Source organism: Petromyzon marinus, chromosome 57, assembly GCF_048934315.1.
Source record: "Petromyzon marinus isolate PM22_M1 ecotype Great Lakes invasive population chromosome 57, UKy_Petmar_22M1.pri1.0, whole genome shotgun sequence".
NCBI lineage: Eukaryota > Metazoa > Chordata > Hyperoartia > Petromyzontiformes > Petromyzontidae > Petromyzon > Petromyzon marinus.
In genome coordinates this window covers 4,503,709-4,528,600 of record NC_133723.1, presented here as the reverse complement: position 1 = coordinate 4,528,600, position 24,892 = coordinate 4,503,709, and the positions used below count along the sequence as shown (strand labels likewise).

Here is a 24,892-nt window from a genome sequence, read left to right as displayed (position 1 = left end):
ATTTTATTGTTTCCCTTCTACGTGGTGACTTTACCGAAAGAACCAAGAATATGAATCCCTGCAGTCACGAAAGCTTGAAATCAAAACCCTAACAGACTGTTGGGGCAAGTGCTGTTGGCTAGCACCAGGTACTCATTTGAGGCTGAGTCGACCTAGGGGAGGGCCCAGGTCCGGCTTCAGAAATTATCCGGTCATTTGGTCACGTGCAGGGTTCGTATAGCACGGCGCGCTAACCGCTGCACCACCGCTCCACGCACGTGCACACAAAGGCAAAGGTCCCCCGTAAAGCCTGCGACAGAATTTTGGGGCAAAGTTGCTGTTGGCAAGAAGCGTCGCAGCACACAACGGAATGGATGGTTACCACCACGCCTCCCGGCCGCCTTTGTCTCCCCAGTGGCGATATTTATTTTAGACTGAGGAGGCCCAGGATGGGTCCAAATACTGTGGGCCCTACCCGGTAAAAGAACACAGAGAGAGACACGCAAACTCCAAATAATAATACAAAAGTTGAATAATAATACAGCGCTGGTCATCGTGAGCGGGAATCGAACTCGCCTCGCCAGCGGTGTTCGTGATCGCCCCGCCCCCTCGTGCGCGCCACGTGACCCCACCCACCCCGCTCCCACCTCCCCCCCGGGTCTACCCACAATCCCTCTCTTCAGCCGAGGCCTCACCCACACCACGAGGCCTGCCCCCATGCTCCCCAACATCCCCTCGATTTGACCCCCTCGATTTGACCCCCTCGAGTCCCCCGACCCTAAACAGCCCCCACACCCCCAAGTCCGGACACACCGCCGCGCGAGCGTTCGCGTGGAGGAGCGAAGCCATGGTGAGTGGCGCTGGGAGGGCCCTAGCGTCGTGGGCCTAGCGTGGTGGGCCTAGCGTGGTGGGCCTAGCGCGGGGCCCTAGCGCCCTAGCGCGGGGCCCTAGCGCCCTAGCGTGGTGGGCCTAGCGCGGGGTCCTAGCGTGGTGGGCCAAGCGCGGGGCCCTAGCGCGGGGCCCTAGCGCGGGGTCCTAGCGTGGTGGGCCTAGCGTCCTCGTGCACGCTGGGGCCTCGCGCCCTTTGGCAGTCTCCGCCGGCCGCCGCCGCCGCTTCGCGTTTCGTCGGCACGGGGCGAATTGGGCCTCGGCTCCAGTGAATGTTGTTGGGGTTCTCGCCTCTCAAGGGTTAGCGGCGGCCGGGCGGGCGACCGGGCGGGCGCTCCTCCTCCGCCTCCTCCTCTGTAAGTGGGGACGGAGCGAAGGCGAGCGTCGCCTCGTGGTGCCTGGCGCAGGGGGGGGAAGATCAGTGGCTGCTTCAGAATGTCTAAATGCTGAAGGAATCCGATGAGCTATAAAACTCTTCCTCTGTCTCTCTTAACGAGGGTTATTAGGGCCTACTCTTCCACGCTGTACCGGACTGCTCGGGAGAGATTGGGGGGGGGTGTTGATGCGACCATGTGGGATGGATTTTAGTGCAGTTGTGGCCATTCAGATGTGGGTGGGGGGGGAGCTGTCCGTGTCATTTCGTTTCTCTATCCATCGCGTATGGCATAGATAGACGAAGGATCCCTCGTGCGTGTGTGGCAAACGTGTCCCCCAGGAGCCCAGAGTGTTCGTGCCGAGGATTTCCAGGCCACGACGAGAGGTGGCTTCTGGCCAGGAGTATGTTGTTTTGCTCTTTGAAGGAGCGCGCAGACTTACGGTGATTTAAAAACGTGGCACGTAGTTTGGGTGGCGTGGCCACGGTCGCACCGAGGCCTGCCATTTAATGCATCTCTCTTGATGGTGTGTGCCGAACTTCTTTCGCACCGTACGTAGCCAGCCGTGCTACAGTTCTCGGTCTCTCTCTCGTGTACAGTATAACATGGAGGTTTCCATAATAAGTCTCGGTGTCCTTGCATCCTCTGTGGGTTTACCAGGTCTGTGTCGCACAGAAGCACAAACGTCTCTCGCTGTTGTGTGTCAGTGTGTGTGTGCTGTTGTGTGTGTGTGTGCTGTTGTGTGTGTGCGTGCTGTTGTGTGTGTGTGTGCGTGCTGTTGTGTGTGCTGTTGTGTGTGTGCGCGCGCGCGGGGAACGGTAGTGTAGCGGTCAGCGCGCTGCGCTACGAACCTGGTGACCCGAGTTCTATTCCCGCTCACGGACAACATCAGAGACGATTATCTGAACCGGTCCTGGACCTTCCCTAGGTCGACTCGGCCTCAAATGAGTACCTGGTGCGGTGTGTAGTAAACATCGCCGCTGGGGAGACAAAGGCGGCCGGGCGTGGCGCTGGCCACCCACCGCCTCGTGTGCCGTTCCGGCCTTCGTAGGTGCTCGCTAACGGCACTTGCGCCAACAGTCCGTTACAGGCTACACGGGGGATCTTTGCCTTTGTGTGCGCATGCGTGATGCCCCGGTGTCTTCCTGTCGCGTGCGCTCAACAGCCGCAGAACGACTACATAGACCTCCACCGCAAGCGCTATGGCTACCGGCTGGACTACCACGAGAAGAAGCGCAAGAAGGAGGGGCGTGAGGCGCACGAGCGTGCTCGCAAGGCCAAGAAGCTCATCGGCCTCAAGGCGAAACTCTACAACAAGGAGCGGCACAAGGAGAAGATCCAGATAAAGAAAACGTAATCCCCTCGCGATCCTCTCGTCCGTGCGTGTCCGCTCCATCCCGCAGCCCCCGGGGGCCCATTCGGAGCCGCCCTGAAGGCCACCAGGGGACCGGCCGCCAGTAGCCCACGGTAGGCCTTGGCACGCAAGGCCTGCCGCTTGGAATTGGCCCGCTCGCAAAAATTGCATCTCTCACCGCGATTATTTTAGCCGCACGAATCGGGTACCGTGCACGCACGCACGTACGTATGAACTTCTTTCGCGTCCCTGCTAATCGGAGGTGCGGGAGAGGGGACGGCAAACTAAACGCTCTGCTGGAGGTGGCCAGAATATCTTTTAAGGTCGTGGCAACACTGTGGTCTCATTTTAACGCGCTTCTTGCAATTGTAGATTTGAAGCTTTCGTGACTGCAAGGATCCATGCTCTTTGGTTCTATTCGGTAAAGTCACGTAGGTAAAAAAATAAAATAACAAAAAAATCACGACGTTTTCGGCCACAACACAAGTGGCCTTCATCAGGTGAAGGGACCGGGCTGTCTCGAGGACAGCGCTGGGGTGAAGACAGCCAAGCCCAGGTCGCGTCCCTTAAGCTGATTGGGCAGTCACTTTCTGTGACTGCGGTGCGCGTGAATGTCTGGGTGCCTGCCCAAAGGCTTGCCACAGTTCGATTTGGCTTTGGGAAGGAGAAGGTTGATCACACGTGCACACGTTATCAAGCGCGTGCAGACTAACCGTTCTCACTGTGGTGGCGAAATGTTAACTGCCTCGCCTGGTGTGCAGGCCACGGGTTTGATCCCGACGCCTGTGACCGCACGGTGAGGGACACTTGTGCCGCTCCTTGTTGATTTTTCTCGCGGTCCGCCGGGTTTTTCCCCTCCGCGTGTAGAATCGACGTCGCGCGTTCAGAGTTTTTGGCTGCCGTAAATTTCCACACGGCGACGAGCCACTCGGCTGCGCTATCGTTTGTGATAGCCAGGTCGCTTCGGAGGAGAGAGCTGTACGGCTCAGCGGGGGGGGGCCCTTACCTCCCAAAATAAAACGTTGCTTAGTTCATAGTTTTGTAACTGTACGCAAATGAACGCACGCCTCTTGGCCAGTAACAATTTTTAGTTTTAACGAGCTCCGTTTTTCCCCCCCTTCCCCACGTCGTCGACGCCGGGCAGCATCAAGATGCACGAGCAGAGGATGGCGAAACAGAAGGACGAGGACAAAACGCCCAAGGGCGCGGTGCCCGCCTACCTCCTGGACCGCGAGGGCCAGTCCAGGGCCAAAGTTCTGTCCAACATGATCAAGCAGAAGCGCAAGGAGAAGGCGGTGAGCTCCACGGCGCACGCCGCGTCACATCGCGTGACGTCACGCCATGTGACGTCACGTCACATGGCGTGACGTCACGCCACATCGCGTGACGTCACATCACATGGCGTGACGTCAAGCCACATGGTGTGACGTCACGCCACATCGCGTGACGCCACGTCACACCGCGTTACGTCACGCCACATTACATCACATGACGTCATGCCACACCACCTTTTGAACCACGTGACGTCACGCGAGGTGGCGTGACGTCACGCCATCTCGTGTGACGTCACAACATGTGACGTCATGCCACCTCGCATAACGTCACGCGGTTCAAAAGGTGGTGACACGGCCCGGCTTTGTCGCGGCGTTTTCGCGGTGCTAAACTAAAAACTATTTTATTTCGCCAGGTGTGAGGCCAACTTGGCTGCTATAAATTTCCACGTGGTAATGAGCCGCTTGGTTGAGCTATCATTTGTGGTAGCCTGGTCGCTTCTGAAGAAGAGCCACACGGCTCAGTGGGGCCTTACCTGGTGAGATATTAATTGTTAAGTACAAAGTAAAACCTTGGGTTGTGAGTAACTTGCTCTGCGAGTGTCTTGCAAGACGAGCAAATTTTTTTTAATAAATAATAATTTGATGAACGGGCGAGGGTCTTGCAATACAAGTAGCAGCACGTGTAGACGCTTTGTACTGCCTAGCGTCACGTGATCACAGCTGACATACGTTGTGCTTTGATGTACGAGTGCCTTGGATTACAAACACGTTTCCGGAACTAATTATGCTCGCAGTCCAAGGTTTTACTTTACTTAGTTTAGTTTCACTTGCGGTTGTGTTTTGCCGTTACACCGTGTCGCTGATGGTTCCCTGTGCACATTAAAACATTTCTCCTGCACGGTAACCATGACGCAGCCTGTGCCCCCTCCTCCCCCTCCGAATGACCTTGGGGGACGTGACCCCAGGGAGGGTTTATCTCCCCAAACTCGTGACGCAAATCAAGTGGATAGATCGTGGCTGATGGCGACGATTTATCGCGCTCTCCTCCCCTCTCATCTCACTCCACTCCCCTCCACTCACTCTCACACCTCTCCCCTCTCATCTCACTCCACTCCCCTCCACGCACTCTCCTGCCTCTCCCCTCTCATCTCACTCCACTCCCCTCCTGCCTCTCCCCTCTCATCTCACTCCACTCCACTCACTCTCCTGCCTCTCCCCTCTCATCTCACTCCACTCCCCTCCACGCACTCTCCTGCCTCTCCCCTCTCATCTCACTCCACTCCCCTCCACTCACTCTTCTACCTCTCCCCTCTCATCCCGCTCCACTCCCCTCCACGCCCTCTCCTGCCCCTCGTTATTTCACGAGCGGCGCTATTGCCACGGCGCGCCCAGCCCGCCCCTCTCTTGCGCTGACGACAACCCCCCCCCCCCGAACTGTATTGCTCACCCTCCCCTCCCCTCCCCACAGGGCAAGTGGGACGTGCCGCTGCCCAAGGTGCGTGCCCAGGGGGAGGCGGAGGTGTTCCGCGTGGTCCGGACCGGCAAGACGCGACGCAAGTCGTGGAAGCGTCTCGTGACGAAGGTTTGCTTCGTGGGCGACGGCTTCACTCGCAAGCCGCCCAAGTACGAGCGATTCATCCGCCCCATGGTGAGAGGGACCCCCCCCCTCCCCCTCCCTCCCTACCCCTGCTTCCCATCCCCCTCCCTCACCTCCCTCCCTCCCTCTCTCTCCCCTCCCTCCCCCTCCGCTACATCCCTCCCCTCCATTCCCAGCTCCATCCACCCTTCCTCTCCCACCCCTCCCCAGCACTCATTGCCACGCCGGCGGTCAACGTTTGCTCTCCCTCCCTCCCTCCCTCCCTCCCTCCCTCCCTCCCTCCCTCCCTCCCTCCCTCCCTCCCTCCCTCCCTCCCTCATGTAGGTCGTTAAAACTTACTTTGCCGCGGTGAAATTTCCGCGAGACGCGATAAGCCACTTTGTTTGTGCCGAGCTGTCCTTCGTGGCCGTGCCGCTTTCCGCGAGCGAAGCGTATTGTTAGCTCAGTGTGGGCCCTTAGCTGCTGAGACGCAAACAGCTGTTGAGCCTAGTATGGTAATAGGTTTTTACCCTTTTAACTGGCACAAAAACTGACACCTGTATTCGAGGCATCATGTTTGCAATAACCACAACACAAGCAGTCAAAATGCAAACAAAAGAGACAACTCTGATAATAATATTGGCACTGTCCTTGAATTTGATTGGTCCACACGCCAAAAGGCGTCATCTGGTCCAACACCAGTGGGGACTGGGCTCTAAGAAAAGCCGTCTCGGGTGTGGACCAATCAAATTCAAGGACAGTGCATATTATTATTATCAGAGTTGTCTCTTTTGTTTGCATTTTGACTGCTTGTGTTGTGGTTATTGCAAACATGATGCCTTGAATAAAGGTGTCAGTTTTTGTGCCAGTTAAAAGGGTAAAAACCTATTACTATATCCTGTTACTGGCAAAGGAAGTCTCATAAAGTAAAAGTTGTTGAGTCATTTGTTTACCTCTCGTAGAACTTTGCGCTCCCATTGTGCCGTGTTTTCGTACCGTCTGTTTGTTGTTGTTGGTGTTGTTGTTGTTGTTGTGACGTTCTGACCCCGTTGCCCCGCCCCTGGCTGGACGCCCGCGGGGAAAAATAAAATCTCCGTAGCTCGCCGTGTTCCTCCGCTGGCTGTTGACGACCGTTGCCAACCCCGCACTTCCCTCTCGGTTTCGCCCGCGCAGGGATTGCGCTTCAAGAAGGCCCACGTGACTCACCCCGAGTTGAAGGCCACCTTCTGCCTGCCCATCCTGGGCGTGAAGAAGAACCCGTCCTCACCCATGTACACCTCGCTCGGTACGCCGCGTGATGCGGGCATCGTGGTGGCTGGGGAGATGTTCACGACCTCGCCTGGTGCGCAGGAGGTCGCGTGGAGGTCGATCCCGACCCTCATGATGCCCGATGCTGCTGTATATTTGCAGTCTGCGTGTCTCTCTCCCTCATCATCATCACGGTGGCTAGGGAGATGTTAACTACCTCGCCTTGTACACAGGAGGTCGTGGGTTCGATCCCAACCCTGACGCCTGCTGCTGCTGTAGATTTAGAGTCTGCGTGTCTCTCTCATCATCATCGCGGTGGCTAGGAGATGTTAACTACCTCGCCCGGTACGCAGGAGGTCGTGGGTTCGATCCCGACCCCGACCCCTGCTGCTGAATATTTGCAGTTTGCAGTGTGTCTCTCTCCCTCATCATCATCATCACGGTGGCTAGGGAGATGTTAACTACCTAGCTAAAGTCAACACAACTGCTTGTTGTGTTAAGTTTTGCCCTTCCCCCAGCACCTCCGATTAGCGCGGGCGGCTACGTACGGTGCGAAAGAAGTTCGGCGCACTCGCCGCTGCCGCTGTCGCCGCTGTTGTGGAATCTCGGTAGCCGGATCCGAGAGAGCCGCTGCTGCCGATGTACGAACAGAACACCTCGTTCGAGACCCCCCCCCCCAAACGTTCGAGAATAGAACTCGGCGGCACGGATCCGGTTCGGGGGGGGGGGGGGGGGGGGCGCCCCCCGCGGAGGCCGCTGTGACCCCCTACCCCATCCCGAGCCAGCAACAGCTGAAGATGATTGGTCCACACCCCTTGGTGTGGACCAATCATCTTCTTTGGTTCTTTCGGTAAAGTCACGTAGAATGAGAATAAAATAATAAATTGATAAAATAAAATAACACAATAATATTCTCACGACGTTTACGGCCACAACACAAGCGGCCTTCATCAGGTGAAGGGACGAGACTGTCTGGTAGGACAGCGCACTCCAGCGCTGTCCTACCAGACAGTGAGGGGAAAAAAGTATTTGACCCCCTGCTGATTGTGTACGCTTACCCACTGACAAGGAAATGATCATTCTATAATTCCAGCGCTGTTGACTGCTTGTGTTGTGGTTATTGCAGACATGATGCCTTGAATAAAGGTGTCAGTTTTTGTGCCAGTTAAAAGGGTAAAACATATTACTGTAGTGTGTTTTTTTGTTTGTTTGCATTTTGACTGCGGGTATTGCGGTTAATGCAGTAAACAGAATCCTCGTTAAAAAACAAAAAGGTTTCGGTTTTGTTGCCGTGAAAACAAAGGGGGGGGGGGAAAACACCCCCCCCCCCTCCCCCCCCCCCGTTATTATTACGTCCCACCGGACGTCGTCCGCCGTGGTTCTTCCGGCGTCTTCCCGGCAACGGTTTCGTTCCGCCCCGTGACTTTCCCCCCGGCCTTTCCCTCCCTTCCCCCCCCCGGGGCCCGGCTCTTCCTCTCGCCGTGCGTGCAGGAGTGATCACCAAGGGCACCGTCATGGAGGTGAACGTCAGCGAGCTGGGCCTGGTGACGCAGGGCGGCAAGGTGGTGTGGGGTGAGTGCCGGTGCCACCGGGAACGCTCCTCCACGCGTTGGGTTCGGGGATGTTGACTCCCGTCGCCCGGTACGCGGGAGGTCGTGGGTTGGATCCCGACTGGTGACTGCTGCTGCTGTATATTTGGAGTTTGCGGTGTCTCACCATCATCATCGTCGTCGTCACGGGTGGCTAGGGAGATGTTCACTACCTCGCCTGGTACGCGGGAGGTCGTGGGTTAGATCCCGACCGTGACATCTGCTGCTGCTGCTGTATATTTGGAGTTTGCGGGTGTCTCTCTCTCATCATCGTCGTCGTCATCACGGGTGGCTAGGGAGATGTTAACTACCTCGCCTGGTCTACAGGAGGTCGTGGGTTCTATCCCTTTCTCATCATCATAACGGTGGCTAGGGAGATGTTAACTACCTCGCCTGGTACACAGGAGGTCGTGAGTTGGATCCCGACTGGTGACGCCTGCTGCTGCTGCTGTATATTTGGAGTTTGCGTGTCTCTCTCATCATCATCGTCACGGGTGGCTAGGAGATGTTAACTACCTCGCCTGGTACACAGGAGGTCGTGGGTTAGATCCCGTCCCTGTCGAAGCCTGCTGCTGCTGTATATTTGGAGTTTGCGGTGTCTCTCTCTCATCATCATCGTCACGGGTGGCTAGGAGATGTTAACTACCTCGCCTGGTACACAGGAGGTCGTGGGTTAGATCCCGACCGTGACGTCTACTGCTGCTGCTGTATATTTGGAGTTTGTGTGTCTCTCTCTCTCTGTGCCCTTAAGTCGCGTAGATTTTTCCTGCGGCCCTTCCGGGTATTCTCTCCATTTAGAATCAACGTGCACTCAGGGTGTCTGGTTGCTGTGAATGTCCACGTGACGATGATAATGATGATGAGCCACCTTGTCGAGCGATCGTTTAGTGGTGTCCCCACGTCGCTTCCGGATCAGCCGGGGGGGGGGGGGGGGGGGGGGGGGGTGGGCCTTGCGGCGGGTACGATAGAAATAGTTTGATGGCCTCGCTCCCGAGTAGACCCGCTGAGACGCGGGAGAGCGGCACGGTTGGCCCTGTGGCAGGCTCCGCCGTGCGGTCTCCCCACAAGGAGTCGCTCGCTCGGCCGCCGTCGCCGGTGGCGGCGGTGAAAAGGCGCCGCGGGCGGAGCGGCCGCGGCGCTCCGCGGCTGAGCACGGCCGCAATGCCTCCGCTGAACGGCGGCGCTTTGCCTCCTCGAAGTAAAACGGTCGCGAGATTCGGCGGTGAACGTGGCACGCCGCCCCCCACCCCCCCGCCCCCTCCCTGCTCCCAAGGGGCAATTGGTGAGCTGATTTGAGGCGCGGTGAGAACCGCGGGCGGGCACCGCCTCTCCCCGTGACGCCCGTTCGCGTGCGTGCGGTTTCTCTCTGTTTCTCTCTCTGCAGGGAAGTACGCGCAGGTGACCAACAACCCGGAGAACGACGGCTGCATCAACGCTGTCCTGCTCGTGTGACTCCTCATCCTCCTGCCGCTCCTCACACCACCAGCACCAACACCACCAGCACCAACACCACCAACACCACCAACACCAACACCACCAACACCACCACCAACACCACCAACACCACCAACACCACCAGCACCACCAGCACCACCAGCAACACCACCACCACCAGCAACACCAACACCAACACCACCAACACCACCACCAACACCACCAACACCACCAGCACCAGCACCAACACCACCACCACCAGTAACACCACCACCAACCACCACCACCAACACCACCAGCACCAACACCACCACCACCACCACCCCCACCACCACCACCAGCGCCGTCTCTCACTCCTCCCCACGCCGCCTGCCCCCTCGTCGGAGGAAAACCACGAGAGCCGGCAGCAGCAGCAGCACCGGTGGGCAGCGGGTGGACCGTGTCCGTGTGTGTCCGTGTGTCCGTGTGGTGTCCGTGTGTCCGTGTGTCCGCGTGGTGTCCGTGTGGTGTCCGCGTGTCTGCGGTGTCCGTGTCGAACTTCCGTCGCACCGTACGTCGCCTCCCCGCGCTGCTCGGAGGTGCGGGGGCGGGGGGTGGTGGTGGGAACGCCGCCGACGACGACGACGACGCCGACAATCCGAACGCGTCAGCACGGGCGAGCAAGGATCGGTGACGAGGGTCCGGGCGTGGCACTGCGCGTGCCGCCGGTACACCGCTCAACGTCTTCCCAATGCCGCCTGCAAGGGAGCGCTCCGATAGGCTTAGCCGGCGGCACGTAGCGTCTGCGCGTGCGTGCACGCCAAACTGGGCCCCACCCCACCCGCCCCCAGCACATCTCGCCCAGTGAATAAAGTTTCATCTTTCGCGGTGCTCCTCGGTGTGCGCGTGCCTGTGCGTCTGCGCGCTTTGCCCGTGGCTGTGGAATGATAACGGAGCGCGGAGCGGCAGCCAAGGGGGGGGGGGAGGAAAAAGGAAAAACGCGGAACGCGTCCGAGGGGAGCCGCCCGCCGTTGCGGACGGAGCGATGGGAACCAGGCCCCTCGGGATCGGGATCGGTTTGCCGCGTGGATCGCAAAGATCGGGGGGGGGAGGCTTTGATCCGGCGGTGGATTGAGCGTGGCTGTGGCGTTGGGAGTGGTGGTGCAGCGGTTAGCGCACCGCTGCGCGTCTGGTTTGCGAGGGGGCTGTCATGTTTTGTTGTGTGGTACAGTAGCAGCCTTGCGGAGTGCGAGTTGACTTGGCCTGCGAGCGTTTTGCAAGACGACCAAAAAAAAGCATTTTAAGCAAATGATAATTTGATAAACGAGCGAGGGTCTCGGCAATACGAGCAGCAGCACCTAAGTGTACACGCTTTGTACTGCCGAGCGTCACGTGATCGCAGCTGGTCACGTGATCGCAGCCGACATAACGTGCTCTGACGTACGAGCGCTTTGGATTACAAGCACGTTTAGCCTAAACCAGGGGTCGGGAACCTATGGCTCGCGAGCCAGATGTGGCTCTTTTGATGATTGCATATGGCTCGCAGATAAAACAAAATATTCTCACTTGTTTTAATCCATCCATCGATTTTTCACTGCGCATGTCCTGTTCAGGGCTGCAGGAGCAATTGTCCATTATTTTAATTGGATGATACTGGCCTACGTTTGCCGTTGCTGGGTAAAACAGGTAAACGCCCCCTTTTGAATCAGTCTGAGACTGCGTCTGCTCGGTCATTAGCTCAAAGCTAACCCTTCGACGAAGAAGATGGCGAAAAGAAAAAAAGACGACGAGTATCGTACATTTCAGGACGAATGGACCGAAGAATTCGCCTTTGTGGAGAGAGCGGGTTCTGCGGTGTGTCTAATTTGCAATGACAAAATTACATCGTTGAAACGGTCGAATGTAAAGCGGCACTTCGACACGCGCCACGCTACCTTTGCATCAAAATACCCTGCGGGAGACAGCAGAAAGAAAGCGTGCCAAGAGCTGAGCAGGGTGCAAGCTAGCCAGCAGCAACTCCGCGTATGGACCCGGCAAGGTGACTATAATTCGGCTAGCTTTGCTGGTTCTTTAGCAATAGTGAGGAACGGAAAACCATTCACAGATGGCGAGTATGCTAAAACGTTCATGCTGGATGTAGCCAATGAACTTTTTGATGATCTTCCGAACAAAGACAAGATAATCAAACGGATACAAGACATGCCTCTGTCGGCAAGAACTGTTCATGATCGTACCATCGTGATGGCAAACAAAGTGGAGGAAACGCAAGTGAAGGACATAAATGCAGCGCCGTTCTTTTCTCTGGCTTTGGATGAGTCAACAGACGTGAGCCATTTGTCGCAGTTCAGCGTGATTGCAAGATATGCTGTTGGTGACACACTGCGCGAAGAAAGTCTTGCTGTTCTGCCATTAAAAGGGTCCACAAGAGGTGAGGATTTATTCAAGTCTTTCATGGAGTTTGCTCAAGAAAAAAGTCTACCTATGGATAAACTTCTCTCAGTGTGTACTGATGGTGCTCCGTGTATGGTGGGGAAAAACAAAGCATTTGTGGCGCTTCTCCGTGAACATGAAAATAGACCCATCCTAAGTTTCCATTGCATTATACACCAGGAGGCACTTTGTGCTCAGATGTGTGACAGGCAGTTTGGCGAAGTGATGTCGCTGGTCATTCGTGTGATCAACTTTATTGTTGCCCGAGCCTTAAATGATCGCCAGTTTAAAACACTGCTGGATGAAGTTGTAAATAACTATCCTGGTCTCCTTTTGCACAGCAATGTGCGTTGGTTGTCAAGAGGGAAGGTGCTTAGCCGTTTTGCGGCTTGCCTGAACGAAATCCGGACTTTCCTTGAAATGAAAGGCGTCGGGCATCCTGAGCTAGCCGACACCGAGTGGCTCCTCAAGTTTTACTATCTCGTAGATCTGACTGAACATCTGAACCAGCTCAACGTGAAAATGCAAGGCATTGGAAATACAGTGTTATCCCTTCAACAAGCTGTATTTGCTTTTGAAAACAAGCTGGAGCTTTTCATCACGGATCTTGAAACAGGTCTTTTACTACATTTTGAAAAACTGAGCCAATTTAAAGATGCATGCACAGCAAGTGAGCCCATTCAAAACCTTGATCTCCACCAGCTAGCTGGCTGCACATCCAGTCTCCTACAGTCCTTCAAAGCACGCTTTGGAGAATTTCGTGAGCACACTCGTCTTTTTAAGTTCATCACCCATCCAAACGAGTGTTCACTGAACACAGCCGACCTGAATTACATCCCTGGTGTCTCCGTCAGAGATTTTGAAGCAGAAGTGGCTGACCTGAAGGCCTCAGACATGTGGGTGAATAAGTTCAAGTCACTGAATGAAGATTTGGAAAGAATCACACGACAGAAAGCGGAGTTGGCGAGCAAGCACATGTGGACAGAAATGAAAAAACTCCAACCCGAAGACCAGCTGATTCTCAAAACTTGGAACGCGCTTCCTGTCACATACCACACACTGCAGCGTGTGAGTATTGCTGTATTGACCATGTTTGGATCTACGTATGCATGTGAGCAGTCATTCTCACATCTTAAAAACATCAAGTCCAACCTACGATCACGTTTAACGGATGAAAGCCTCAACGCTTGCATGAAGCTTAACCTCACCAAGTACCAACCCGACTACAAAGACATCAGCAAATCCATGCAGCACCAGAAGTCGCATTAATGGTGAGTGTTATAACAACATTATTTAAAAGAATAAATTCAGAGGCTTATTATACTTCTTTGGTTCTTTCGGTAAAGTCACCACCGCGTAGAATGAGAATAAAATAATAAATTGATAAAATAAAATAACACGATAATATTCTAACACGACGTTTCGGCCACAACACAACCTGATGAAGGCTGCTTGTGCTGTGGCCGAAACGTCGTGAGAATATTATTGTGTTATTTTATTTTATCAATTTATTATTTTATTATCATTCTACGTGGTGACTTTACCGAAAGAACCAAAGAAGATGAACTAAACGACTATAAACTAAACGATTATCCTCTTATTGGCGTTTCCCAAGTAAGGACCCCCTCCCCCACTGAGCCTCGTAGCTTTGTTTTTAGTTTTTTTGTGGCAGCAGCCAAATAGTTTTGAGCGCGTGACGCTGATTCTCAATTTGGGGCAGGGACACGGAGAAAAGTCCTCGAGACCACGGGGAGAGAGACGCAGACTCCAAATATGCAACGGGCGTCGGGATGGAACCCACGACCTACTGTATACCAGGCGAGGTAGTTAACATCTCAGCCACCGTGATGATGAGAGAAAGAGACACGCAGACTCCAAATATACAGCAGCAGGCGTCAGGGTCGGGATGGAACCCACGACCTGTATACCAGGCGAGGTAGTTAACATCTCAGCCACCGTGATGATGATGATGACAAACACGCAGACTCCAAATCTAGAGCGAGTGTGAGTCGCGCCCGTCCATGCCTCGGAGGTCAGCCCGAGTCACCGCAGGGCAGCTGGGGCCTCGCTTCCATCCTGGACCCCCTCCCCCCCCTCGTCATCAAGACGTCTCGCCTCACCTCACTCAGCCTCTCACCTCTCACCTCACCTCTCACCTCTCCTCACCTCTCACCTCACCTCACTCAGCCCCCCCCCTCACCTCTCCTCACCCTCCTCACCTCTCCCCACTCACCACCTCACCCCTCTCACCTCACCTCACTCAACCCCCCCCTCACCTCTCCTCACCCCCCTCACACCACCTCACCCCTCTCACCTGAACTCACTCAGCCCCTCACCTCACGTCACCTCTCACCTCACTTAGCCCCCCCCTCACCTCTCCTCACCCCCCTCACCTCTCCCCACTCACCCCCTCACACCACCTCACCCCCCTCACCTCTCACAGCCCTCACCTCTCCCCACTCACCCCCCCCCCTCACCCCCCCCCCCCCCATCCTCACCTCTCCTCGATCGGTGCGCATCGTGAAGAGAGGGCGACCAGAAAGTATTCTCGCGCTGCTCCACAGATGTCAGACGTTTCGTGTAGTTGGCCACCAGGTTTGCACACATCTCAGGAGGGATTTTGTCCCACTCCTCTTTGCAGATCTTCTCCAAGCCATTAAGGTTTCGAGGCTGACGTTTGGCAACTCGAACCTTCAGCTCCCTCCACAGATTTTCTATGGGATTAAGGTCTGGAGACTGGCTAGGCCACTCCAGGACCTTAATGTGCTTCTTCTTGAGCCACTCCTTTGTTGCCTTGGCCGTGTGTTTTTGGTTATTGTCATGCTGGAATACCCATCCACGACCCATTTTCAATGCCCTGGCTGAGGGAAGGAGGTTCTCACCCAGGATTTGACGGTGCATGGCCCCGTCCATCGTCCCTTTGATGCGGTGAAGTTGTCCTGTCCCCTTAGCAGAAAAACACCCCCAAAGCATAATGTTTCCACCTCCATGTTTGATGGTGGGGATGGTGTTCTTGGGGTCATAGGCAGCATTCCTCCTCCAAACACGGCGAGTTGAGTTGATGCCAAAGAGCTCCATTTTGGTCTCATCTGACCACAACACTTTCACCCAGTTGTCCTCTGAATCGTTCAGATGTTCATTGGCAAACTTCAGACGGGCATGTTTATGTGCTTTCTTGAGCAGGGGGCCCTTGCGGGCGCTGCAGGATTTCAGTCCTTCACGGCGTAGTGTGTTACCAATTGTTTTCTTGGTGACTATGGTCCCAGCTGCCTTGAGATCATTGACAATATCCTCCCGTGTAGTTCTGGGCTGATTCCTCACCGTTCTCATGATCATTGCAACTCCACGAGGTGAGATCTTGCATGGAGCCCCAGGCCGAGGGAGATTGACAGTTCTTTTGTGTTTCTTCCATTTGCGAATAATCGCACCAACTGTTGTCACCTTCTCACCAAGCTGCTTGGCAATGGTCTTGTAGCCCATTCCAGCCTTGTGTAGGTCTACAATCTTGTCCCTGACATCCTTGGAGAGCTCTTTGGTCTTGGCCATGGTGGAGAGTTTGGAATCTGATTGCTTCTGTGGACAGGTGTCTTTTATACAGGTAACAAGCTGAGATTAGGAGCACTCCCTTTAAGAGTGTGCTCTTAATCTCAGCTCGTTCCCTGTATAAAAGACACCTGGGAGCCAGAAATCTTTCTGATTGAGAGGGGGTCAAATACTTATTTTCCTCATTAAAATGCAAATCAATTTATAACATTTTTGACATGCGTTTTTTCTGGATTTTCTTGTTGTTATTCTGTCTCTCACTGTTCAAATAAACCTGCGATTAAAATTATAGACTGATCATTTCTTTGTCAGTGGGCAAAGGTACAAAATCAGCAGGGGATCAAATACGTGTTTTCCCTCACTGTACGTGATCGATGTTAGGTTTCTGATGGCTCCATTAACTTAATTGTCGGAAGGGGAGGGATGGCGATGATGATCAAGTGACAGCATCGTACCCCGTAGTACGTTCACGCTTTTGCCTGCCGCGCGAAATAACAATTTTTGTCATATCGCTATCGTAAGATCGAAATATCGTAAGTCGGACCATCGTAAGTCGGGGACTACCTGTATATGTCAATCATCATCATCAACGTCATCATCAAACGTTGCTGCACTGGGGTCTGTTCTGGATTGAGCCACAGTCTCACCAAATGACCACCTTGGAGACCTGCGGGATTTTTGTCCCAAAGTTAGGTGCCCCCCCCCCCCAAAGATGTTGAGGTCGTCCCTGGCAGGGGCTGAAATTCACCACCACGTGCTGCAGAGAGCGCAATTGCCCCACCCGGACCACAACAACACTTTTATTTTTTCATTTTTGTAACTTCAAACTTTTCGTGACCGCATGAATTGGTATTCTTCGCTTCTTTCGGTGAAGTCACGTAGAGATATAAAAAAAAAATGTAATTAAAAATAAAGTGATTAAAAATATCACGACGTTTCGATCGCAACACCAGGAACGGGCTATTTTTAATCACTTTATTTTTTATTTCGTATTATTTTTTTTTTAAATCTCCGTGACTTTACAGGAAACCCCCCTCCCCCACAGAGATCTGTTTAACACGTGGGGCTTTGCGGAGGAAGAGCGTGCGGGTGCTGCAGTCACATCTACGCACTCTGAAATAAGCGACGAGACAGGTGGACTTATCCGCAAATCTGGCTGTCGCCTGATTAAGCTGGTTGTAATTACTGGCGAAACGTCGCGGTAGTCAGATTGTAAATGTTGTGGCTTGGCTCTCCAACACACAACCGGTGTGCTGTACTAGTATAGTACACTATACACTACACTACTATATACTGCACTACTATACACTATACTATACACTACTAAACACTATTCTATACACTACACTATACACTACACTATACACTACACTATACACTACTATATACTACACTATACACTACACGACTATACACTACACTACTATACACTACTATACACTACACTATACTACTATACACTACTATACACTACACTATACACTACACTATACACTACACTACTATACACTACACACTACTATACACTATACTATACACTACACTATACACTACACTACTAAACACTCCACTACTATACACTACACTACTATACACTACACTACTATACACTACACTACTATACACTACTACTATACACTACACTACTATACACTACTATACACTACACTATACACTCCACTATACACTACGTTACACTATACTATACACTACACTATATACACTACACTACTATACACTCCACTACTATACACTACACTATTATACACTACACTACTATACACTACACTATACACCACACTATACACTACACTACTATACACTACACTATACACTACTATACACTACACTGTACACTACTATACACTACTATACACTACACTACTATACACTCCATTATACACTACTATACTATACTACTATACACTCCACTATACACTACACTACTATACACTCCACTATACACTCCACTACTATACACTACACTACTATACACTACACTACTATACACTACACTATACACGACACTATACACTACACTACTATACACTCTACTATACACTACACTATACACTACACTACTATACACTCCACTATACACTACACTACTATACACACTACTATACACTAGTATACACTACACTATACACTACTATACACTACACTATACACTACACTACGATACACTAGAATATACACTACACTATCTACTACTATACACTACACTATACACTACACTACTATACACTACACTATACACTACACTATACACTAGTGCTGTACTAGTGACGAATTGGCCACGTTCTGTTGACGTGACAACCCTTACTAGTTGGCTGTGTCGGGTGGTGGCGGGTTTAACGACACATTTATATATTTACGCTTTCTGACACAAAAACATCTCCAATGTAGCCTCGAGGCAACGCTCGCTGCGGAGCAAGCGGTGGAAATTCCACATTACTATGGCGGCGGTCAATACATACAGCCGTAGGGCCGACAACCAGCGTTGATCCTGCTCCCCTCAAATTGGTAATCGTTGTATCGACCTAAGAAGGGGATGATGGGCTGAATCGATTGTGAATTGCTCGCTCTATTCCTGAGCCACGTCGCCGGATTATAATGTTGTGTACAGTACTCGCAGAGACCCATAGAGTCACATAGACACTCCCATAGAGACACATATAGTCACATAGAGACTCACATAGAGTCACATAGAGTCACATAGACACTCGCATAGAGACCCATATAGTCACATAGAGACTCACATAGAGACCCATAGTCACATAGAGACCCATAGAGTCACATAGACACTCGCATAGAGACCCATATAGTCACATAGAGACTCACATAGAGACTCACATAGAGACCCATAGTCACATAGAGACCCATAGAGTCACATAGAGACCCATAGAGTCACATAGAGACTCACATAGAGACCCATAGAGTCACATAGAGACCCATAGAGTCACATAGAGACTGGCATAGAGATCCATAAAGTCACATAGACACTCGCATAGAGACCCATAGAGTCACATAGACACTCGTATAGACACCCATACAGATCCATAGAGTCATATAGACACAGCGAGACCCACAGATTCGCATAGAGACTTGCATAGAGGTCCATAGAGTCACATAGAGACTCACATAGAGACCCATAGAGTCACATAGACACTCGCATATAGACGCATAGAGTAACATAGACACTCGCATAGAGACCCATAGAGTCACATAGAGACTCGCATAGAGTCACATAGAGTCACATAGACCCTCGCATAGAGACCCATAGAGTCACTTAGAAACTCGCATAGAGACCCATAGAATCACATAGAGACTCGCATAGAGTCACATAGAGTCACATAGAAACTCGCATAGAGACCCATAGAATCACATATAGACTCGCATAGAGACCCATAGAGTCACATAGATACTCGCATAGAGACCCATAGAGTGACATAGAGTCACATAGAATCACATAGACACTCGCATAGAGTCACATAGAATCACATAGAGACCCATAGAGTCACATAGAATCACATAGAGACCCATAGAGTCACACAGTCATATAGACACAGAAAGACCCACAGATTCACATAGAGACTTGCATAGAGACCCATAGAGTCACATAGAGACTCACATAGAGACCCATAGAGTCACATAGACACTCGCATAGAGATGCATAGAGTAACATAGACACTCGCATAGAGACCCATAGAGTTACGTAGACACTCGCATAGAGACCCATATAGTCACATAGAGACTCACATAGAGACCCATAGTCACATAGAGACCCATAGAGTCACATAGAGACCCATAGAGTCACATAGGCACTCGCATAGAAACCCAAATAGTCACATAGAGACTCACATAGAGACTCACATAGAGACTCATAGTCACATAGAGACCCATAGAGTCACATAGAGACCCATAGAGTCACATAGAGACTCACATAGAGACCCATAGAGTCACATAGAGACCCATAGAGTCACATAAAGACTCGCATAGAGACCCATAGAGTCACATAGATACCCATAGAGTCACATTGACACTCGCATAGAGACCCATAGAGTCACATAAACACTCGCATAGAGTCCCATAGAGTCACATAGAGACACGCATAGAGACCCATAGAGTCACATCGAGACCCATAGAGTCACATAGACACTCGCAGAGACCCATAGAGACCCATAGAGTCATATAGACACAGAGAGACCCACAGATTCGCATAGAGACTTGCATAGAGGCCCATAGAGTCACATAGAGACTCACATAGAGACACATAGAGTCACATAGACACTCGCATAGAGACGCATAGAGTAACAGACACTCATAGAGTCAAATAAATCACATAGAGACCCATAGAGTCACACAGTCATATAGACACAGAAAGACCCACAGATTCACATAGAGACTTGCATAGAGACCCATAGAGTAACATAGAGACTCGCATAGAGACCCATAGAGTCACATAGACACTCGCATAGAGACCCATAGAGTCACATAGAAACTCGCATAGAGTCACATAGAGTCACATAGACACTCGCATAGAGACCCATAGAGTCACATAGACACTCGCATAGAGACCCATATAGTTACATAGAGACTCACATAGAGACCCATAGTCACATAGAGACCCATAGAGGCACATTGAGACCCATAGAGTCTCATAGACACTCGCATAGAGACCCATATAGTCACATAGAGACTCACATAGAGACTCACATAGAGACCCTTAGTCACATAGAGACCCATAGAGTCACATAGAGACCCATAGAGTCACATAGAGACTCACATAGAGACCCATATAGTCACATAGAAACCCATAGAGTCACATAGAGACTCGCATAGAGACCCATAGAGTCACATAGAGACCCATAGAGTCACATAGACACTCGCATAGAGACCCATAGAGTCACATAGACACTCGCATAGAGACCCATAGAGTTACATAGAGACACGCATAGAGACCCATAGAGTCACATAGAGACCCATAGAGTCACATAGACACTCGCCTAGAGACGCATAGAGTAAAATAGACACTCGCATAGATACCCATAGAGTCACATAGAGACTCGCATAGAGACCCATAGAGTCACATAGACACTCGCATGGAGACCCATAGAGTCACATAGAAACTCGCATAGAGTCACATAGAGTCACATAGACACTCGCATAGAGACCCATAGAGTCACATAGAAACTCGCATAGAGACCCATAGAATCACATAGAGACTCACATAGAGACCCATAGAATCACATATAGACTCGCATAGAGACCCATAGAGTCACATAGAGACTCGCATAGCGACCCATAGAGTCAGATAGATACTCGCATAGAGACCCATAGAGTGACAGAGACTCACATAGAGACCCATAGAGTCACATAGAGTCACATAGAATCACATAGACACTCGCATAGAGTCACAAAGAATCACATAGAGACTCATAGAGTCACATAAATCACATAGAGACCCGTAGAGTCACACAGTCATATAGACACAGAAAGACCCACAGATTCACATAGAGACTTGCATAGAGACCCATAGAGTCACATAGAGACTCACATAGAGACCCATAGAGTCACATAGACACTCGCATAGAGATGCATAGAGTAACATAGACACTCGCATAGAGACCGATAGAGTCACATAGAGGCACGCATAGAGACCCATAGAGTCACATAGGGACCCATAGAGTCACATAGACACTCGCATAGAGACCCATAGAGTCACATAGAGACACGCATAGAGACCCATAGAGTCACATAGAGAACCATAGAGTCACATAGAGACTCACATAGAGACCCATAGAGTCACATAGAGACTCACATAGAGACCCATAGAGTCACATAGACACTCGCATAGAGACGCATAGAGTAACATAGACACTCGCATAGAGGCCTATAGAGTCACATAGAGACTCGCATACAGTCACATAGAGTCACATAGACACTCGCATAGAGACCCATAGAGTCACATAGACACTCGCATAGAGATGCATAGAGTAACATAGACACTCGCATACAGACCCATAGAGTCACATAGAGACTCGCATAGAGTCACATAGAGTCACATAGACCCTCGCATAGAGACCCATAGAGTCACATAGAAACTCGCATAGAGACCCATAGAATCACATAGAGACTCGCATAGAGTCACATAGAGTCACGTAGAAACTCGCATAGAGACCCATAGAATCACATATAGACTCGCATAGAGACCCATAGAGTCACATAGATACTCGCATAGAGACCCATAGAGTGACATAGAGTCACATAGAATCACATAGACACTCGCATAGAGTCACATAGAATCACATAGAGACCCATAGAGTCACATAGAATCACATAGAGACCCATAGAGTCACACAGTCATATAGACACAGAAAGACCCACAGATTCACATAGAGACTCACATAGAGACCCATAGAGTCACATAGACACTCGCATAGAGATGCATAGAGTAACATAGACACTCGCATAGAGACCGATAGAGTCACATAGAGACACGCATAGAGACCCATAGAGTCACATAGGGACCCATAGAGTCACATAGACACTCGCATAGAGACCCATAGAGTCACATAGAGACACGCATAGAGACCCATAGAGTCACATAGAGAACCATAGAGTCACATAGAGACTCACATAGAGACCCATAGAGTCACATAGAGACTCACATAGAGACCCATAGAGTCACATAGACACTCGCATAGAGACGCATAGAGTAACATAGACACTCGCATAGAGGCCTATAGAGTCACATAGAGACTCGCATACAGTCACATAGAGTCACATAGACACTCGCATAGAGACCCATAGAGTCACATAGAGACTCACATAGAGACCCATAGAGTCACATAGACACTCGCATAGAGATGCATAGAGTAACATAGACACTCGCATACAGACCCATAGAGTCACATAGAGACACGCATAGATACCCATAGAGTCACATAGGGACCCATAGAGTCACATAGACACTCGCATAGAGACCCATAGAGTCACGTAGACACTCGCATAGAGACGCATATAGTCACATAGAGACTCACATAGAGACCCATAGTCACATAGAGACCCATAGAGTCACATAGAGACCCATAGAGTCACATAGACACTCGCATAGAGACCCAAATAGTCACATAGAGACTCACATAGAGACTCACATAGAGACTCATAGTCACATAGAGACCCTTAGAGTCACATAGAGACCCATAGAGTCACATAGAGACTCGCATAGAGACCCATAGAGTCGCATAGAGACCCATAGAGTCACATAGACACTCGCATAGAGACCCATAGAGTCACATAGAGACACGCATAGAGACCCATAGAGTCACATAGAGACTCATAGAGTCACATAGACACTCGCATAGAGACCCATAGAGACCCATAGAGTCATATAGACACAGACAGACCCACAGATTCGCATAGAGACTTGCATAGAGGCCCATAGAGTCACATAGAGCCTCACATAGAGACACATAGAGTCACATAGACACTCGCATAGAGGCGCATAGAGTAACATAGACACTCATAGAGTCACATAAATCACATAGAGACCCATAGAGTCACACAGTCATATGGACACAGAAAGACCCACAGATTCACATAAAGACTTGCATAGAGACCCATAGAGTCACATAGAGACTCGCATAGAGACCCATAGAGTCACATAGACACTCGCATAGAGACCCATAGAGTCACATAGAAACTCGCATAGAGTCACATAGAGTCACATAGATACTTGCATAGAGACCCATAGAGTCACATAGACACTCGCATAGAGACCCATAGAGTCACATAGAGACTCACAAAGAGACCCATAGTCACATAGAGACCCATAGAGTTACATAGAGACCCATAGAGTCACATAGACACTCGCATAGAGACCCATAGAGTCACATAGAGACTCACATAGAGACTCACATAGAGACCCATAGTCACATAGAGACCCATAGAGTCACATAGAGACCCATAGAGTCACATAGAGACTCACATAGAGACCCATAGAGTCACATAGAGACCCATAGAGTCACACAGAGACTCGCAAAGAGACGCATAGAGTCACAAAGAGACCCATAGAGTCACATAGACACTCGCATAGAGACCCATAGAGTCACATAGACACTCGCATAGAGACGCATAGAGTCACATAGAGACACGCATAGAGACCCATAGAGTCACATAGAGACCCATAGAGTCACATAGACACTCGCATAGAGACGCATAGAGTAACATAGACACTCGCATAGAGACCCATAGAGTCACATAGAGACTCGCATAGAGACCCATAGAGTCACATAGAGACTCGCATAGAGACCGATAGAGTCACATGGACACTCGCATAGAGTCACATAGAGTCACATAGACACTCGCATAGAGACCCATAGAATCACATAGAGACTCACATAGAGACCCATAGAATCACATATAGACTCGCATAGCGACCCATAGAGTCAGATAGATACTCGCATAGAGACCCATAGAGTGACACAGAGACTCACATAGAGACCCATAGAGTCACATAGAGTCACATAGAATCACATAGACACTCGCATAGAGTCACAAAGAATCACATAGAGACTCATAGAGTCACATAAATCACATAGAGACCCATAGAGTCACACAGTCATATAGACACAGAAAGACCCACAGATTCACATAGAGACTTGCATAGAGACCCATAGAGTCACATAGAGACTCACATAGAGACCCATAGAGTCACATAGACACTCGCATAGAGATGCATAGAGTAACATAGACACTCGCATAGAGACCTATAGAGTCACATAGAGACACGCATAGAGACCCATAGAGTCACATAGGGACCCATAGAGTCACATAGACACTCGCATAGAGACCCATAGAGTCACATAGAGACACGCATAGAGACCCATAGAGTCACAAAGAGAACCATAAAGTCACATAGAGACTCACATAGGGACCCATAGTCGCATAGAGACCCATAGAGTCACATAGAGACCCATAGAGTCACATAGAGACCCAAAGAGTCACATCGAGACTCACATAAGAGACCCATAGAGTCACATAGAGACCCATAGAGTCACATAGAGAATCGCATAGAGATCCATAGATTCACATAGACACTCGCATAGAGACCCATGGAGTCACATAGACACTCGCATAGAGACCCATAGAGTCACATAGGGACACGCATAGAGACCCATAGAGTCACAAAGAGACCCATAGAATCACATAGACACTCG

At 50.9% G+C, this 24,892-nt stretch overlaps 2 protein-coding genes across 2 annotated transcripts in view; one reads left to right on the top strand and one right to left on the bottom strand.

Moving 5' to 3' along the window:
• The window catches only part of LOC116954924 (fibrillin-2-like), a 516,076-nt gene that overhangs the window by 375,583 nt on the left and 115,601 nt on the right, over positions 1–24,892 (bottom strand). The window lies entirely within an intron of this gene.
• LOC116937135 (ribosome biogenesis protein NSA2 homolog) lies at positions 674–9,874 on the top strand. Its single transcript, XM_032944230.2, has 7 exons — positions 674–829; positions 2,407–2,594; positions 3,740–3,890; positions 5,338–5,517; positions 6,619–6,730; positions 8,185–8,265; positions 9,667–9,874. The coding sequence occupies exons 1-7, from the start codon at positions 827–829 to the stop codon at positions 9,732–9,734; spliced, it is 783 nt and encodes a 260-aa protein (XP_032800121.1). The 5' UTR covers positions 674–826; the 3' UTR covers positions 9,735–9,874.

Excerpts from the sequence above, each read along its gene's own strand:
- LOC116937135 (XM_032944230.2), top strand. Across the intron at positions 3,891-5,337 it reads AGAAGCGCAAGGAGAAGGCG|GGCAAGTGGGACGTGCCGCT; the intron begins GTGAGCTCCACG and ends CCCTCCCCACAG. Across the intron at positions 5,518-6,618 it reads AGCGATTCATCCGCCCCATG|GGATTGCGCTTCAAGAAGGC; the intron begins GTGAGAGGGACC and ends TCGCCCGCGCAG.